This window comes from Aquarana catesbeiana, linkage group LG03 (genome assembly GCF_042186555.1).
Source record: "Aquarana catesbeiana isolate 2022-GZ linkage group LG03, ASM4218655v1, whole genome shotgun sequence".
NCBI lineage: Eukaryota > Metazoa > Chordata > Amphibia > Anura > Ranidae > Aquarana > Aquarana catesbeiana.
In genome coordinates, this window is record NC_133326.1 from 211,216,815 (window position 1) to 211,237,489 (window position 20,675).

General features: G+C 44.6%; 1 protein-coding gene across 1 annotated transcript in view; it reads left to right on the forward strand.

Moving 5' to 3' along the window:
* The first annotated feature begins 307 nt into the window (after positions 1 to 307).
* The window catches only part of MOV10L1 (Mov10 like RNA helicase 1), a 286,876-nt gene continuing 266,508 nt past the window's right edge, over positions 308 to 20,675 (forward strand). Inside the window, exons 1-2 of the mRNA XM_073619737.1 lie at positions 308 to 482; positions 19,457 to 19,641. Of these exons, the coding sequence (XP_073475838.1) occupies positions 404 to 482; positions 19,457 to 19,641 (264 nt within the window). The 5' untranslated portion in view covers positions 308 to 403. The remainder of the gene's footprint in view (positions 483 to 19,456; positions 19,642 to 20,675) is intronic.

Genomic DNA, 20,675 nt, shown 5'->3' on the forward strand with positions numbered 1-20,675 from the left:
TCTTTTACAAAAGTCGAATCTTTCATACACTACACAACAGGTACAAAGCAGTTGTAGCAGCTCTGGTCACAGAAGGAAGGTCTATCACCATTCAGTGTATGCTCTAAGAGGTGAGGGGCACACCACCCCATCTACCACGTGTCCTCCCAATCCCTTCCGCATGGGCAGCGCAGCGCGTGATGAGGTCATCTATGAAGGGACTGCGCTCGTACGGAAATGTGTGACCGTTCCGCCCCTTATTAAGCCTGAATGCACGTGACCGATAGGTGGCGCGCTAGAGACCCAGCTCCCGGAAAGTCTCCAGAGGAGAGCTGACGGGGATAGGAGCAGCGGCAGCAGAGCGGTGTCTTGTTGCGGAGAGCTGTTGTATAGTCGGGTGAGCCCGAGCCTCACACAAGGAGACATGCTGAGTCTTCTCAATAGGCTGGGCTCTTTCTTCTGGAGGAGTGTGGAGACCGAGGAGGAGAAAAGACATTTCTCTGGTAGGTATGGCCATCAGTCCTGAGAGAATGAGTGGCATAGGGTGTGTGTGTGTGTCCATCAGTGGTGGTCAGGTGACCTCTAATATCAAAGGGCCATGCAGGGAATATAATGGTAGAGAAAGGTCTCAGATATTACAGACCAGGAAAACGGCAAGCCTGCAAATATACTGTAGGAAAGACATTTCCAAGCAAGGTTCCATGGAACCATAGGGTTCCCCCAGAGGTCGCTAGGGGTTCCTTCAGCTGTGCCAACTGACCCATCTGATGGTGCCTGCATAGATCCAAGGGACAATGCCACTTGGCAGAGCCAGGGACATGGTGCCGATGAGCTTTTTAAAGTGGTTGTAAACCCTAGGACAAAAGAACAAAAACAAAAAAAGCAAGACAAAGAAAGGTATAATGAGCTAGTATGCATAGGCTCCATCGCTGTGATTGGCTGGAGCCGCGATGACGTCACTCCCCCGCATGCGCGCAGGACCCGACGGTAATGGCACACTCACTGAAGCAACGTACGTGCCGTTGCTTCAGTGCGCATGTCCCGATAATGTTGGCACATGCAAATACAGGGGATATCTCCTTAAAGGGGTTGTAAAGGTAAAAATTTTTTCACCTTAATGCATTCTATGCATTAAGGTGAAAAAACTTTTGACAGTACCGCCGCCCCCAGGCCCCCCGTTTTACTTACCTGACGCCTCGAATCTTCGCTGCTCGTCCTCGTCAGCTTCATTGCAGCTCAGCCTGGTCGCTGATTGGCTGCAGTGGATGGATTGAAAGCAGCGCAGCCATTGGCTCGCGCTGCTGTCAATCACATCCGATGACGCGGCGCGCCGGGGGGCGGGGCCGAGTGATACAGCGAGGGGCTATAGCCGCCGGCTGTATCACGGGAGCGCGCCCGCAAGCACTCACCACCGTGCGAGGGAGCTCGCATGAAGGTGGTAAATGCTTGCGGGGAGGAGCTGAAACAGCCGCCGAGGGACCCCAGAAGACCAGGTTCGGGGCCACTCTGTGCAGAACGAGCTGCACAGTGAAGGTAAGTATAACATGTTTGTTATTTAAAAAAAAAAAAAAAAATAACTTTACAACCCCTTTAACTGTTCAGGTTTAGGAGATATCCAGGGTAGCTACAAGTAAGCCTTATTATAGGCTTACCTGTAGCAAAAAGTGTGTTGTAAGGGTTTACAACCACTTTAAAGTGATTCTAAAGGCAGAAGGGTTTTTTTTAATTAACCTTAACCACTTGCCTACTAGACACCCCATTTCTGCCCAGGCCAATTTTCAGCATTGTCACATATGACATTTTAACATTTTTTTCACACCAATTGAGGTTTCTTTTGGTGGTATTTAATCACCGTTTGGGTTTTTTATTTTTTGCTTAAAAAAAAAGACAATTTTGGGAAAAAAAAAACATTTTTCAGTTGGTTATAAAACTTTGCAAACAAGTAATTTTTCTCCTTCACTGATGTGTGCTGATGAGGCTGCACTGATGGGCACTGGTGGGCACCGATTGTCAGCACTGGTGGGACTGCACTGATAATCAGTGCCCTGATTATTAGTGCCGATGTCCCTTTAACATAAGCCTGTTATTGGCTTTCTTCTTCTCTCCTCATGCTGAAGAAAAGCCAATAACCAGCTTGTGTTTACATCCAGTGCTCATCTGTCATTGAAATTTTGAAAAAAAACACAAAAAAATGTTTTCTTAGTTTGTCAGTAAATTTTGTAAATAAGTAATTTTTCTCCTTCACTAATGGGTGCCGATGAGGCGGCACTGATGGGCACTGATGAGGCAGCACTTATGGGCACTGATGAGGAGGCACGAATATGAGTACTGATAGATGGCACTGGTGGGCACAGGTGGCAGTGATGGGAAGCACTGATAGCCAGCACTGACTGGCATCACCAATGGCCACTGATTGCAGGCACATGTGGGCACAGATCGGTGGCACTTGTTGGCACTCATTGCTGGCAGTGGTGGGCAATCATTGCTGGCACTGGTGGGCATTAATTGCAATCAGGGCACAGATGATCTGTGCCCTGATTACATACCTAGCTGTCCCCTGTGAGGAGATGCCTTTGATCGGCTCTCCTCTCCTCACACTCTGTCAGTGTGAGGCGAGGAGCGCCGATTACTGGCATCTCCGTGTTTACATATGACCGGCTGTAATTGGACACAGCCGATCACATGGTTAAAGAGCCGTGGACGCGGCTCTTTACACAGATCGGGGTCGTGCCCTGTCCTAGCAACACAACACGGCAGTGATCGCCACGCGCCCCCCTGGGGAGAGTGGTCATTCTGGGAGACCGTCATATGACGGCCACCCAGAACGAGAGCTGCACCGCCCAGCCGCCATTTGACGGTGGGTGGCGGCAAGCGGTTAAGGTAAAAAGCACTCCACTACCTGTCCTACCCACCCCGGTCCCTAAACACGCCCCCACAGTTCATTGAGAACTAAAAGCCGTCTGCCGCTGTGGCAGACAGGACTTATAGTTCATTAATTTACAGATCACTGTGAATGAATGATGCAGCTGTGTGGGCAGAGCCCCACACAGCTGTGCTGTCTTTAAAGTGGTTGTAAGGCTGGATTCACACCTATGCATTTTTTGTGCTTTTTGCATTTTGCAGAATTGCACTACAGAACGTGACCCATAGGAAACCATGTTAAATGTTCTGTAGTGCAAATCTGCAAAATGCAAAAAGCACAAAAAATGCATAGATGTGAATCCAGCCTAAAGCCCTAAGGTTTTTCACCTTAATGCATTCTATGCATTAAGGTGAAAAACCTTCTGTGCTGCAGCTTCCCGCAGACCCCCCCCCCCCCCCCCCCCCCTTTTTCTTACCTGAGCCTGATCCGATCCAGCGATTTGCAGTGGCTCCAGCAGCTGTCATGCTCCTCATTGGACAGATGGATAGCAGCAGGAGCTATTGGCTTCCGCTGCTGTCAATCAAAAGCTGTGAGCAGGAGTGTGGGGCCGAGTCCCGTTATCTGTGTCCATGGATGCAGCAGTGGGAGTGTGCCCGCATGGGTGTCCCCATGGAAAACGGCTTTCCGTGGGGGCACCCGATGAAGTGAAGTGGCATGGAGTGCTGATGGGGGACCCCAGAAGAGGAGGATTGAGGCTGCTCTGTGCAAAACCTTTGCACAGAGCAGGTAAGTATAGACATGTTTGTTATTTATAAAAAAAAAAAAGCGAACGTTTACAATCATTTTAAATTGTGACAGTGGGAAATCAGGGGATGCGTGAAGGTGCTCTTTAGTAACATGTTACATGTTATACCCTAAATATGGGTGTAACATGCAACTAAAGAACTTCTTTTTTGATCATGCTCCAGGCCAACTGTTGATTGCAGTTGGTGAGGGTCTGCCAGATCAGATTCTGCTGGATGAACTCGGACATTCCCTGACTTCGGATCTGAAAGTCCTTAAAGGTTTTACACTATGTTCCATCTTCATTTTATGGTACTCATCCTCTATGAGCTGGTCCATAACTCTTGATGATTGGATGACCTCGCAAGTGGATACCGATGCAAGTCCCAGTTGCAAGTTTCAGCTGTTTTGCGAGTTATGATCCTCTGTAGTGGGGGATCATGGCTTTCCAGTAAGGAGTGACCCCTTCCATTCTTGGTGGTGGACTGCTTTTCACGGAGGAATATTTCATATTCACTTGGATGTTTTTTCATATAGGTGGTTTTATTTTAGTTGCTACCATATAAGACTATTATTTAGTTCACTTAGTTTTGGACTTTTAGGTTGCATGGGTGGTTAACCCTTGATGCCACCATATTTTTTAGCTTTATATTTCAGTTCATCTGGATTTGACACTGTTTTCACAGTCCCTATGCATTTTTTGTAATTTATTAGCGCGATCCTATTTGTTTTTCTAAGTGGCATGGAGTGCTGATGGGGGGACCCCAGAAGAGGAGGATTGAGGCTGCTTTGTGCAAAACCATTGCACAGAGCAGGTAAGTATAGACATGTTTATTAAAAAAAAAAAAAAAAAAAAGCGAACGTTTACAATCATTTTAAATTGTGACAGTGGGAAATCAGGGGATGCGTGAAGGTGCTCTTTAGTAACATGTTACATGTTATACCCTAAATATGGGTGTAACATGCAACTAAAGAACTTCTCCTTTAAAACAGACTATTGTCTGCAGAGGCCTTGTAGGCCACACAGTAAGTGGCGGAGGGCCACATGCTAAACCTGGGTCATCGGTTTGGCACCAAGGGTTGGGAAGCATTATCTTCACAAGCCTTAAAGTGTAACTAAAGACAAAGGGGTTTTGGATGGGAGTGGAGAGGAATTGGAACCCCTGTCAGTGTTTATTGCAGTCTGTACCCCCTGTTAGGGAGATTCATTGCATCTTTTTTTTCTTCTTGCTAGAGGAGAAAAGGGCACAAAAAAAAGAGGTATATGTTACCTGGATACACGAGTTGCAATCATACAGTGGATATAAAACATCTACACACCCCTCTCAAAATGTCAGGTTTCTGTGATGTAAAAAAATGAGACAAAGATAAATCATTTCAGAACCTTTTCCACCTTTAATGTTCCCTATAAACTGTACAATTCAGTTGAACAACAAACTGAAATCTTTTAGGTGGACACCCTTAAACGCCCTGGCGGTTTTCCCGAGTGTGGCTCGGGATTACATTTCAGCACCATTAGCGGCAACTCCAAGCCACTCTTGGGATTACATCTCAGGATCCTGGAGCAGTGTACTTACCTTGGTGGAAATCGAATATTCCACGCTTAGGATCAGTATCAACAAGGAACTGCAGCCCCCCAGGCAAACTGGAAACACCGAAGTGAAATCCACGTACTACAATGTATTCTAATCGGGGAATGGCGCTGTTCACAGACAATAGAAAAAACAAAAAAAATGAATGAAAAAATATTAAAAATATTAGAGGAAGTAAATTGACAATATGTGTAAGGTGTACACCAAAGTCCACAACAGACTAGGTGAGAGATTCCTGCTAAAATCCTGCGAGCTATTCCATTGCGTGTATTACGTAAGATGTGGGTGTGCAAATCACTGCCATTGGTGAAAAAAATTAATAAAAATCATATGAAATATAAGAAATAGATAAAAGTGACATTGAAAAATATATCGACATTTAAAAATCCCACTAACGTGCCCAGTGACATAAAAGATGCATGTAAATAGGCCAAGTGACATAAAAAATTGTTAAATATAATTAAATATAAGATATAGAATTCTGTAATTCCTCTGACATAAACTGTGAGAATCAAAAATATATAAGTGCAAACAGAATATGTGTATATATTAAATGAATCAATCAAAAAAATTGTAAAAAATAGAATGAGCTAATAGTGAATATGTACAATCAAAAAAACGTGAGATAATAAATGTGCTCCAATAAAAATCGTCCAATGTAAATTGTCCAATATATGTGAAGGAGATCCCTGTACACAGGTGGTAGGTATATCCAATAGGTGTGTAATCCCCAGCAAGTATTCAATACTGATGTATCCGTGTTTTGCAGACCCCCACTTGTGCCCTCACTCACCAGAAAGCCCAACCCCTGCAGGGGTAAAGGGCATGAATAGATCCTGTGGCCAGAATCCTGGACGCCCGGAATCCCCCTCTCAGGTTCCGTGAGCTCCTTCCCTCTTGATCCACAGTATTCCTTATATTAGTATCCACCGGAGTAAATCCATATGTATGAAGAAACAAGGAACCCTCATAGTGTAAGTCCGTAAAACTCAAAGTTTATTTGCCAAAAAGTTTGTATTAAGTTAAAAAATAGGAGCTGACACTGCTCCCCTGACAAGCAGAAGCAGATGGTATCTGAGGTAGCGAGGTGGCGGCGTGCGTTCCACCCACCTAGCTACCGAAACTGGAAGTATGCAGAGTCAAATGTAGGAGCGACGTGTGCGTACCGTATGGCCACGGCTTACGCGTTTCGTCATCAAGACGTCATCTGAGGCGCCTCAGATGACGTCTTGATGACGAAACGCGTAAGACGTGGCCATACGGTACACACACGTCGCTCCTACGTTTGACTCTGCATACTTCCGGTTTTGGTAGCTAGGTGGGTGGAACGCACGCCGCTACCTCAGATACCATCTGCTTCTGCTTGTCAGGGGAGCAGTGTCAGCTCCTATTTTTTAACTTAATACAAACTTTTTGGCAAATAAACTTTGAGTTTTATGGACTTACACTATGAGGGTTCCTTGTTTCTTCATACATATGGATTTACTCCGGTGGATACTAATATAAGGAATACTGTGGATCAAGAGGGAAGGAGCTCACGGAACCTGAGAGGGGGATTCCGGGCGTCCAGGATTCTGGCCACAGGATCTATTCATGCCCTTTACCCCTGCAGGGGTTGGGCTTTCTGGAGGGCACAAGTGGGGGCCTGCAAAACACGGATACATCAGTATTGAATACTTGCTGGGGATTACACACCTATTGGATATACGTACCACCTGTGTACAGGGATCTCCTTCACATATATTGGACAATTTACATTGGACGATTTTTATTGGAGCACATTTATTATCTCACATTTTTTTGATTGCACATATTCACTATTAGCTCATTCTATTTTTTACAATTTTTTTTGATTGATTCATTTAATATATACACATATTCTGTTTGCACTTATATATTTTTGATTCTCACAGTTTGTCAGAGGAATTACAGAATTCTATATCTTATATTTAATTATATTTAACAATTTTTTATGTCACTTGGCCTATTTACATGTATCTTTTATGTCACTGGGCACGTTAGTGGGATTTTTAAATGTTGATATATTTTTCAATGTCACTTTTATCTATTTCTTATATTTCATATGATTTTTATTAATTTTTTTTCACCAATGGCAGTGATTTGCACATCCACATCTTGCGTAATACACGCAATGAAATAGCTTGCAGGATTTTAGCAGGAATCTCTCGCCTAGTCTGTTGTGGACTTTGGTGTACACCTTACACATATTGTCAATTTTCTTCCTCTAATATTTTTAATATTTTTTCATTCATTTTTTTGGTTTTTCTATATTCAGTGTACTTACCTTGTCCCCAGGATCCTGCGATGTCCCCCCGCTGTGTCTGCGGGCTCTGTCCTCTGCCCCGATGTCCTGTGTTCCGGGCTCCGTTCCCTGCGAGTGTTGCAACGCATGGGGGCAGAGCTTGGCGGCAAATTCAAAAAAGTGAAAATTCATAACACATACAGTACACTGTAATCTTACAGATTACAGTACTGTATGAAATCATTTCACATCCCTTTTGTCCCCAATGCTTTGTCCAGTGCCCTGCTTGCAGTTTTATATGATATATACTCTTCTCTCTGCCTGGAAATTGGAGATTGTCCATAGCAACCAAAAAGTGTCCCTTTACGTCAAAAGTGGTTTTAGACCAGCTAGAAAACAGCGATAGTAAATTAGAACACTTGCAGAATTGAGCGATAGTGAATCGTGGGGAAATGTATTTTATTATTATTTTTTATAATTATTTATATTGATTTATTATATTATAATTTATGATTTTGAGTTTCAAACTTCATCATACCCGGGATATCTACTAGACTCTTGGTGGACAGATATAAGTGTGTTATTGCTAAGAATTACAGGTCTACAATATAAAACGCCAAATTTCTATGCTAAAAAATTGTACTGCTTTGAGATGCAAAAATCTGAAATAATCATACCGCCAGTGAGGTTAAACTAATACTTTGTTGAAGCACCTTTTGATTTTATTACAGCATTCAGTCTTTTTGGGTATGAGTCTATCAGCATGGCACATCTTGACTTGGCAATATTTGCCCACTCTTCTTTGCAAAAACTTCAAATCTATCAGATTGCGAGAACATCTCCTGTGCACAGCCCTCTTCAGATCACCCCACAGATTTTCAATCAGATTCAGGTCTTGGCTATGGCTGGGCCATTCCAAAACTTTATTCTTCTTTTGGTGAATCCATTCTTTTCTTTATTTGGATGTACGCTTTGGGTTGTTTTCATGCTTAACCCCTTCCCGCCGACCGAACGCATATATGCGTCCTCGGCTTTCCGGGGTTATACCGGGATGATGCCCGCAGCTGCAGGCATCATCCCGGTACCGTTGTTTTCAGCGGGCGATCGGCTACCCGAATATAACAACCGATGCGGCTAAAAGCCGCTCGGTTGTTATACCGGAGGAGCGGGAGGGGACATCCCCCCCCTCCCGCCGCCTCCCGCCGCTGTTACCGGGCCTCCCGTGCGATCGGGAGGCCCGGTGTCCGGTCCGCTGCCTTCGGCGGCTGGGGGCGGACTGGAACGAAGCTGCGAGCGGCTTCGTTCCAGCCTTCTTCTTGTAAATGCGGAAGCGACGTCATGACGTCACTTCCCGTTTACTCGGCTGCCAATGGCGCCGAATTTAAAAAAGTACACAGTATTCAGAATCGCCGTTTTCGGCGATCTGAATACTTTGAAGTGTAAAGGAGGGATGGGGGGTCTTTTAGACCCCCGATCCCTCCATAAAGAGTACCTGTCACCACATATTACTGTCACAAGGGATGTTTACATTGCTTGTGACAGCAATAAAAGTAAAAAAAAAAAAAAAAAAATTTAAACACAATTTATAAGGTACAAAAATAAATAAATTAAATAAAAAAAAAAAAAAAAAATTTTTTTAAAGTGCCCCTGTCCCCGCGAGCTCGCGCAGCGAAGAAAACGCATACGGAAGTCGCGCCCGCATATGTAAACGGTGTTCAAACCACACATGTGAGGTATCGCCGCGATCGTCAGAGCGAGAGCAATAATTCTAGCCCTAGACCTCCTCTGTAGCTCAAACCTGGTAACCGTAAAATTTTTTTAAAGCGTCGCCTATGGAAATTCAAAGGTACCGTAGTTCGTCGCCATTCCACGAGTGCGTGCAATTATAAAGGGTGACATGTTTGGTATCTATTTACTCGGCGTAACATCATCTTTCACATTATACAAAAAAATTGGGGTAACTTTACTGTTTGGATTTTTTAAAATTCATGAAAGTGTCACTTTTCCAAAAATTTGCGTTTAAAACACCGCTGCACAAATACCGTGTGATAAAAAATATTGCAACAATCGTCATTTTATTCTCTAGATTCTTTGCTAAAAAAATATATATAATGTTTGGGGGTTCTAAGTAATTTTCTAGCAAAAAATATGGATTTTAACTTGTAAACACCAAATTTCAAAAATAGGCTTAGTCATGAAAGGGTTAAAGATGAAGTTCCTCTTCATGTTCAGCTTTCTAGCAGAAGCCTGAAGGTTTTGTGCCAATATTGACCGTTATTTGGAACTGTTCATAATTCCCTCTACCTTGACTAAAGCCCCTGTTCCAGCTGAATAAAAACAGCCCCAAAGCATGATGCTGTCACCAAGCTTCACTGTGGGTATGGTGTTCTTTTGGTGATGTGCAATGTTGTTTTTGCACCAAACATAACTTTTGTAATTATGGCCAAAAAGTTCAACCTCGGTTTTATCAGACCATAACACATTTTCCCACATTTGGGAGACTTCAGATTAGGTGATGGTCCGATATCCACATTTTTAGAAGAATCGGTTTGGGTAGCAAATTATACTGATATTACCAATGTTGGTTGCCATGGCCATCTTTTTGGGGCCCAGAAGCCTGAAAGGTTTGCGCTGGTGCACTACAGGCCCAGTTCACAGTGGCGCGCGGCACACGCACATAACGTCATTACGCCTCCGCGCACTGGGCCTAAACATTCTGAGTCTGGCAGGGAGTCCTGGCCTCCCTTGCCTCGCCACTGCAGTGCACACTATGAGAGGCGTCGGACAGACACACCAGCAGCCGCCCACCCACAGCAAGGTGCCAGGCCAGCCAGCCGCCGCCCACTCACAGCAAGTTGCCAGGCCAACCAGCCAGCCGCCGCCCACTCACAGCAAGCTGCCAGGCCAACCAGCCAGCCGCTGCCCACTCACAGCAAGGTGCCAGGCCAGCCAGCCGCTGCCCACCCACAGCAAGGTGCCAGGCCAGCCACCCACCCACAGCAGGGTGCCAGGCCAGCCAGCTGCCACCCACCCACAGCAGGGTGCCAGTCCAGCCAGCCCCCACCCACAGCAGGGTGCCAGCCAGAAAGCCCAGCCACCCACAAACAGCGGGGTGCCAGACATTTTTAACCTTATCTGAACTCTTTCATATTTCAATGCAGATGGATGCAGAGAACTATTTCTTGTCTTAGGCATCCCCAGGATAAGCAGCAGTGTGTTACACTTTAGGACCATCTAAGAGTTCATCATGTTGAATTATATAATGAAGCACAGAGAAAACAAACTGAATCACAAAGTGAAATACCACTATCCTACACAACAATAAAAGAGATGTTTCAGGGAAAAAAAGCGAAGTGGCTAAATTCGGACGGAAGATCCCAACAGCTGGACAAAGCAATCACAGAGATGATGGTTACTAATAACCAGCCATTTACAATGGTGTCTGGCTCTGGATTTCAGCAGTTGATGTCCATAGCTGATCCAAGATACGCACTGAAGAGTGAAAAGTATTACCGAACCGAAATGCTGGGAAAAATTCACAAAAAGGTAGTTGAGAAAGTAAAGGCTATGCTGCAACCAGAGGATGCTGGCAAATCACTCTCATTCACGACTGACTGCTGGTCAGGACCAACAGAGTCACTAATGAGTCTTTAAAGCCACTTCATTGACAGCGGATGGACGAAAAGGCAATTGGTGTTGAATACAAAGGTGAAGGATCCCACACTGGGGAGTACATTAGAGAAATGTTTCTAGGCATGCTTGAAGACTGGGGAATAAACAAAGACCGAGTGATGCTCGTGCTTCGAGACAGCGGAGCAAACATGGTGAAAGGATTGAGGCTTGCTGAAGTGTCAGGGGGCAGAAGAGAATCTTCATTGTGGTCAAATTGATGCCATGTTCAGCATTTTATTGGGGCCTTATGCAGAGGATTCTTCTGAATGTGCATCAATAATCAGCCTGGAAGATGAACTTCATCTCTTTTTGAAGGATCAAACAAGGAAGACACCGCTCCAGGCGAGCAGTCACTACAGTCCGAATGTACTAGGTGCAAGCCACAGCCCGCCTCCGATAATCAATAGGAAGAAAAGAACGGCTGCAGACCACAGGAACGTTCCAACGATTTTATCCCAAAAAATAGCAATAGCAAGACAGAGTGTCCGAACCCAGGAGGTAAGGCAAGGCGTACATTTCATACTGACCTCAGTGCTTCTTCAAACCATATCGGCACCTGATATCAGTTATCGGCCTGAAGAGTGTCTGAAAACTCGGTATCTTATCAGCCCTGAAAAAAACATCGGTCGATCCCTACTTCAGATGTGTTTTTGCAAAATTTAGCCGGGCTTGGATGTTTTCCATCGTAAGAAAAGGCTTCCGTCTTGCCACGCTACCTGAAGAATACAGGAGATTGTTGTCACATGTACCACACAACCAGTACTTGCCAGATATTCCTGAAAATCCTCTAATGTTGCTGTAGGCCTCTTGGCAGCCTCCCTGACCAATTTTCTTCTTGTCTTTTCATCAATTTTGGAGGGACATTGAGTTCTTGGTAATGTCACTGTTGTGCCATGTTTTCTCCACTTGATGACTGACTTCATTGTGTTCTATGGTATATCTAATGCCTTGGAAATTCTTTTGTACCTTTCTCCTGACTGATACCTTTTTAACAATGAGATCCCTCTCATGCTTTGGAAGCTCTCTGCGGACCATGGCTTTTGCTGTAGGATGCGACTAAGAAAATGTCAGAAAAGACCTATTGGAACAGCTTAACTTTATTTGGGCTTAATTGGAGGCACTTTAAAGGATGGCAGGTGTTTATTGACTCATATTTAACATGAGTTTGAATGTGATTGCTGAACACAGCTACATCCCCAGTTATAAGAGGGTGTGCACACTACATTATTTCGCTTTTGCCCTCCCAAAATATTTTAAGTTATTTTCAATTGACATTTATAGGTCATGTTAAAGGTGGAAAAAGTTCTGAAATGATTTAGCTTTCTCTTCTCTTTTTTTTTTTTTTTTTTTTACGTCATAGAACCTGACATTTTAACGTGTGTGTAGACTTTTTATATCCACTGTATGTACAGTTGTACAAACACATACGACAACGTTGCAAAGCTGCTTTTGGGCATTAAGATTTGCTTTAGCTTTTCTCATGAAGGGGTAAATGTTGCCATCCCTGTAGTGTCAGGAATATATGGCTCCCGATTCTCAAATGTCTTACTGACAGGCCATCCTGCTGACAGGAAACGTTCTGCTAAGACCAAACCAGGTATTATTTATGTGAGTTGAACTATTGCAGCATGTCCTATAAGGAATTATTGTGTATTGAAATGCTTTATGCACTGTACTTGGGGGTATGTCATTTGATTAATGTTCATAAAAATATTTCTACAATCTTATTTTCTAGCTAAAGAGAATAACCAGTTGCCGACCGCCGCACGCCGATATACGTCGGCACAATGGCAGCGGTTGGCAAATGGGCGCACCTGTACGTCCCCTTTTAAGAGCCATGGGTAGCAGGCGTGCCGTGTACAGCGTAACAGTGCCCACGGGACCGGCGGACTCAGTGTCCAGTCTCACGGCGATCGTGTCAAGGAGCCTCAGACCGTTGAAGTGCCTATGTAAACAAGGCACTTCCCTGTTCTGGCTTGTCATGACAGAGATCACTGCTCTCTGTCATCGAGAGCAGTGATCACTGTCATGTGACTTGAAGCCCATCCCCCCCACAGTTAGAATCACTCCCTAGGACACACTTAACCCCTTCATCGCCTCCTAGTGGTTAACCCCTTCACTGCCAGTGTTATTTACACAGTAATCAATACATTTTTATAGCACTGATCACTGTATAAATGACAATGGTCCCAAAATAGTGTAAAAAATGTCCAATGTGTCTGCCAAAATGTCGAAGTCCCGATAAAAATCGCAGATTGCCGCCATTACTAATAAAAAAGAAAAAAAAATAATAAAAATGCCATAAAACTGTCCCCTATTTTGTAGACGCTTTAACTTTTGTGCAAAACCAATCAGTATATGCTTATTGCGATTTTTACCAAAAATATGTAGAAGGATACATATCGGCCTAAACTGAGGAAAAAAATTGTTTTTTTTTATATATTTTGGGGGATATTTATTATAGCAAAAAGTTAAAAATAATGCTTTTTTTTTTTTTTTTTTTTTTTATAGTGAAAAAAAAAAAAAAAAGCACAGAGGTGCTCAAATACCACCAAAAGAAAGCTCTATTTGTGGGAAAAAAGAACGTCAATTTTGTTTGGGTGCAACGTTGCACGACCGCGCAATTGTCAGTTAAAACGACGCAGTGCCGAATTGCAAAAAGTGCTCTGGTCAGGAAGGGGGTAAAATCTTCCTGGGCTGAAGTGGTTAATCTGGTTATATTTTGCCTTCCCTTGCCCCACCTCCTTCCTGCTAATGAAATTTTTAAATAAAACCTTTCCGTCTTCATTACATACATTATTTAAAACCACTTCCATACTGCAGTACATCATATGATGTCCTGGGCTTTCAGTGGGGATAACTGAATGATGCCTGCAGCTGGCATCATTCAGATATAATTTTTTTTTCAGCCGGCAATTCCCTGCAATTCATAGCGGCTGTTCAGACACTTGATCGTTCTTACAGGTGGTGCCACCGCCCTCCAGTGCTCGCCTGTTCGATCGCAGGGACAAGCCGGAGAAAGAATCCGGCAGCGCCGGAAGTTTAGTCATAGAGAATACCGAGGAACAGATGGTCCCCGGCAGCCTCTATAATTCTCGGTGGCCCGGGCGCGACGTTAACATGCATAGAAGGCAATAAGGTGAAAACCCTTTACAACTCCTTTTTAAGGCCCCTGATGTGGATCAGTTGACGGATGAAAAATGTACATCAATGCAACTCTATGGAAAAACGAGTGTGCAAAAGGATGATCATCCCTTCACATCAGTTTGCATGCGCATCTGTCTACATCCCTCCCCCCCCCCCCTTTTTTTTTTTTTTTTTTTTTTTAAACCGATCAAAGCCCTATTTTTGTTCCATTAAAAAAACAGAACAGACAAAAAAAAAGATGTAAGCCCAGGTTTACACTGACAGCGGGAATGGAATTGCGCGAGTTCAGCTTAACTTGCACAATTTAATTCCCGCATGTCAGTCCCGACTTCAGGGGGCGATTTCAGAGACATCTGTGAGGGGTGCTGCACAGATGTCAATGGAAATCTCACCCTGGGGTCTCAAAAAGTAGTACAGAAACTACCTTTGGGAATCGGTGCTGCACCGCAAATGCGGCATCGCACCAGTTCGGATGATGCAATTGCTGCCAATTTGGCATGAGATTTGACATGTCAAATTGCATGCCAAATCGCTCCAATGTGAACCAGGGCTAAAGGGACAAACGGTCTGTTTGTTTTTTGCATTGGTAGTGGATGAAAAAAAAAAAACTGAAGAGCAACTGATGTAAACTTCATCTGTTTTTCCTTTGAAAAAAAAGTCACAGAACTGATGAAATGAACGGTCCGCATGTGTGAAAGGGACTTAAGACCTCATTTACACATTGCGTATTTCACAGTCCTGGTATTTCTCAGCTTGTCATTGTTTTACCCTGTTTCCCCGAAAATAAGACCTAGCGTGATTGTCGGTGATGGCTGCAATATAAGCCCTACCCCCCAAATAAGCCCTAGTTAAAGTCCTTGTAGGTCTTATTTTCAGGGTAGGGCTTATTTTCGGGGAAACAGGGTAGGGCTTATTTGGGGGGGTAGGGCTTATATTGCAGCCATCACTGACAATCACGCTAGGTCTTATTTTCAGGGAAACAGGGTAGACAGGCTGCTGACCCCTGCTGTATATCTGTGGCTCTTGCAGCGTTTTGGCAGAAAAAAGCAACTAATATGTGTAAACGCGTCCGAACACCCGTTAGGTGTGTTTAACGCTTGGGCATTATTTAATTTCAGTGACCAGGATAGATTATTATTATGGTCAATGAAATGAATTAACGTTCAAGTGCTTGACACGCCACACATCTAGGATAGATGGCCAAAGTGTCCAGTGTGCATGAAGCCTTAAACCAAATGTAAGGGCTCTTTAACACGGGAAGTCCGTATGTCCGTTTTTCATCCTTCCGTTTCCGGATGAAAAACGGACATACATGTATCCCTATGGAGCGTCGGATGTCAGCGATGACATGTCCGCTGACATCCGACCCGCTCCGATCCGAAAAGTGTAAAGGAGGAAAACCCTACTTTTCCATCCGTTTTCGGATCGGATCGGATGACGACGGACACTACGGTCCGTCATCATCCGATCCCCCATAGGGGAGAGCGGCGCTCTGACAGGTCCGTCGCTGCACATTGTGCAGCGATGGACCTGTCATCTTTCTGCTCAGCGGGGATCGGCGGAGCGATCCCCGCTGAGCAAGCGGGTGTTCACGGGGCGGATCATCACTGATCCGCCCCGTGTGAAAGAGCCCTAACCCAACTTAAACTGATTGAAAAGTCTTGTGTTTTTTTTTATAACATGTTTCACTCCCCTCCTCTGTGCAATTGGTTTTGCACAGAGCAGCCCAGATCCTCCTCTTCTCGGATCCCTTTTTCCTGCTCCTAGACCCTCCCTCCTATCGAGTGCCCCCTCAGCCTGCAGCTTTCTATGGAAGCACTCAAGCCGAGTCAGAGCTCCGTGTATCTCTTCAGACACGGAGCCCCAACCTGACCTGGCCCCGCCTCCTCTGTCCCCTGTTTGGCTGACTGACTTTGACAGCCGCGAGAGCCAATGGCGTCGCTACTGTGTTTCAGCCAATCAGGATAGTATCATGGACGACTTAGACACTTGTGGGCATCGCTGGACAGAGGGGCTCAGTTAAGTAATTGGGGGGGGGGGGGGGCCTGGGGCAGCTGCTACACACAAAATGTTTAGTTATCTTAATGCATCAAGATAAAAAACCTTCTGCCTTTACAACTGAGCGATTTGTCGCATGTTTCCTAAGGCGTGACAATGCTCAACATGAAAATTCCCTTTTTTATTATAGTGGCTCCTGCTGCGCAAAGTAGAATGTGAGGTTTTTTCTGGCAGAAGTAGGCATTTTTGGACCCATAGACTTGAGTTAGAAAACCTGAAAATGCCAGACACAAGCTTGTTTTTTGCCTAACAACTGGTCTCCTTCCAACAACCTCGGCCTGTGAACAAAATGAAGGGTTCAGTAATATTAAAACTGTTATATTAGTGACTAAAAAACATTTAGGCCCCTTTCACACTTGTGCTACTCCAAAGTTGGGCGATTTTGCTGTGATTTCACGGCCGCGATTTTGACAAGACAGTCATACGACTGTGGATCCAACTTTTCCCCACGACTTGAAGTACGACTTCAATGAGCAGGGACGCGACTTTGATTACCAAATAATTAGGGGGAACTCCACGCTAATTTTTTTTTTTTTTTTTTTTTAAAGGCATGGGTTCCCCCTTCGTGAGCATACCGAGCCCTTCGGTCTGGTATGGGTTTTAAGGGCAAACCCACGCCGAAAATGCGGCATGGGGTCCCCCCCCCAAAATCTATACCAGACCCTTATCCGAGCACCAGCCTGGCCAGTCAGGAAAGGGGGTGGGGATGAGCGAGTGCCCTCCCCCCCCGACCCGTACCAAGCCGCATGCCCTCAACATGGGGGCTGGGTGCTTTGGGGCCGGGGGCCCTGCACCCCCCCACCCCAAAGCACCTTGTCCCCATGTTGATGAGGACAAGGGCCCTTTCCCAACAACCCTGGGCGTTGGTTGTTGGGGTCTGCGGGTGGGGGGGCTTATCGGAATCTGGGAGCCCCCTTTAATAAGGGGGCCCCCAGGTCCCGGCCCCCCACCCTATGTGAATGAGTATGGGGTACATCGTACCCCTACCCATTCACCTGGGGGGAAAAAGTGTCAATTACTTCAAAAACCCATCTAGTGTGTTTTTTTTTAATTTATTAGGCAGCTCCGGGGGTCTTCTTCCGACTTCGGGGGTCTCTTCCTACTTCTCCCGTTCTCCGGTGTCTTCTCCCGGGCTCCTCTGCTATCTTCTTCCAGCTCTTTTAATAGTGTTGGCCCGGTCTTCTCCATCGTCTTCCTCCCTCTTCTCTTCTTCTGATGTTGACACGATGCTCTCTCCCACTGTAATGCTGTGCGCGCGGTGCGCAACGATTTTATATAGGCATGGGGCGTGGTCACCGGGTGATGTCACCTGATGACCCCGCCCCCTTATGACATCAGAGTCCCATCATGCCCCGTGCTGTGACGTAATAAAGGGGTGGGGTCACTGGAGACATCACATGGTGACCACGCCCCATGCCTATATATATAAATCGTTGCGCACCGCGCACACAGCATTACAGTGGGAGAGAGCGTCGTGTCAACATCGGAAGAAGAGAAGAGAGAGGAAGACGACGGAGAAGACCGGGCCAGCGCTAGTAAAAGAGCTGGAAGAAGATAGCAGAGGAGCCCGGCAGAAGGCACCGGAGAGCGGGAGAAGAGAGCGGAGAAGTCGGAAGAGACCCCCAAAGTCGGGAGAAGACCCCCGGAGCTGCCTAATAAATTACTTTAAAAACCTGTCTAGTGTGTGGTTTTTTTTTTTTTTTAATTTTTTTTTTTTTCTCCCCAGGTCATTGGGTAGGGGTCTCCCAGATTCCGATAAGCCCCCCACCTGCAGACCCCGACAACCAATGCCCAGAGTTGTCGGGAAGGGGCCCTTGTCCTCATCAACATGGGGGCAAGGTGCTTTGTGGTGGGGGGGCCACAGGGCGCCCCCCTGCCCCAAAGCACCCACCCCCCCATGTTGAGGGCATGTGGCCTGGTACAGCTCAGGAGGGAGGGGGGCACTCGCTCGTCCTCACCCCCTTTCCCGACCGGCCAGGCTGGTGCTCGGATAAGGGTCTGGTATGGATTTTGGGGGGGATCCCCACACTGCATTTTCGGCGTGGGTTTCCCCTTAAAACCATACCAGACCGAAGGGCCCAGTATGCTCATGAAGGGGGAACCCATGCCGGTTTTTTCTTAAAAAAAAAAAAATTGGCGTGGAGTTTCCCTTTATGCATAAGTCGCATGCCAAAGTCGGATCAGTTAATACGAAATCAGACTTTGATCCGACTTCAGAAAAAAAGTAGCGCAGGAACTACTTTGAAGTCGGCACGACTTAAAGTCGTGCCAATATGAATGGTAGTCATTCAAAATCATGGAGAATGCCTTGTCATATGATTTTGCAGTCCAAAATCGTGGGACGCGTCGTATAAGTGTGAAAGGGGGCTTAATAACATATACTGTATATGCAATTGTGCAGCAATAGTGGTATCTTCAATAATAAAATCCATATTAACATTGGTAATGATGAAACCGCTCCTCAGCATAAAATAAAGTCCTATGCCACAGTATTCAAAGAAAATCCCAGAGGGCAACTGTGTTTCAGCAAAATTTCTGGAGCATGAGTGAGACTTTTATGACCATCAAAGTAAAAAACACAGCAACCACAATTGAATCCAAGGTTTACCAGTATGTGGAAGCCTAGAGGTTATTCTGAGCGTGAGTATGGTACAATACTCATACAGCATGTGGCCCTCCAGCTGTTTAGAACAAGTTCCATGAGGCATTGCAAAGCTGACAGGGACTTGAGGCATGATGGGACTTGTAGTTCCGCAACAGCTGGAGAGTCACAGGTTGAGTACCCAAGCCATACACTCATACAGGATTAATGAACGAATCACAACCGCCTTATCCACTCCCGATGGCACATTTGTTCAGTTCCTAGTTGTAAAGTGAACATGTATTTTTAGTTCTACTTTTATTATCGGCGTTGCTAGTCAAAATGATACCATGTGTGCCATAACCTCACCTGTGTGGTAAGTATGCAAAGTTTGAAATTCTAGTGCATAGTTCTGGGTGTTTAAAACTGAAAAAAAAAAGAATGCAAGTTCTTTTCATTTTAACTTTTGATTGTGTATTTGAAATCATTATTTTACGTAATTTTCTTTATCTGTACAGATGCTGAATTTGTGAGGTATACGGATGGAGTAGTTACATGCTTTTGCAATGATTATGGAATGATCAATGATCAGATCTGTTTCACAACTGATGATGTGATTAGTCGAGAACCTTTAAACGTTGGTCAGAAAGTTAGTGTTGCTTACGAAGAGGACAAAACATCTGGTGGTTGGAAAGCAATTAAGGTAAGACTTTAGCAGATACTTTATTAGAATACAGCTTTGGAAATATTTTTTTTTGTTCGACAATGGTGTCTATATAAAAAAAAAAAAAAACGGCAGTATGGTCATACAGTGTAGTTTATGCTATGTGCATTATGCTCAGCTGGCTTCAGGAGTTTGTATTTGGGGGGGGGGAAAGGGGAAGGAGATATCACATTAATCATGAAGTTCTGCTTTAAATAGAACCCCTTAGGATACTGCAGGTTGATACTACAGCCCACATTTTATGAATGGCCAGGCCAAGGTTTGCAGTAGTACTGCAAAATATATTATAGAGCAGATCAAGATTTCTACCCTCTGTTATAAATGAGACCCTTTTAGAAGTTCTCTTTATATGAATGAAAATAATACAATTTTTCTTCATCTTTTCTCTTAAACAAGGCAATTATTGTGGATCTATACAAAAACATTTGCGCAACCAGTCAGATTGTTGCTTTAATTTTTTGAAGCTGAATTCAAATATGAGTGTTTTTTTTTTTTTTGCAGGCTCTGCAAGGGAGAAAAGTGCGCACACTCAGTGGGAAGGATAGATCATTAATATGATCTGTCATATTTACTTATCCTTTGCCTGTCTTGAATGAATACCAGGGTGATCTGTGTGGATAACCTGGTGGTCATTCATAAATATTGTTAGAGTAAACATGATCAGCCCATGTTTACTCTTTTTCTTGAATCAACAGGAAGCACTTTGTACAAAGCATGTCCTGTGCAGTAATACTGAGTTTGGCTGCAACAGAGAAAGATCGAGGACTCTGGTGCCATTCATGGAACCTAAATTCACTTTGCTAACACATGTTGTGCACCGCAAATTACATGTTAACTTGATATCCATGCATTGTGGTGCACTGCATTATTACAAAAAAAAAAAAAAAAGACAAAAAAAAAAGGTGTATGCACTAAAGCAACTTATGTGTATTGGACAGCCAATTTAAATGGGCTTCCCTAACGCAAGACCTGTTAATGCGCATAAAACACACATATGTTTCCGTAGCGTAGAT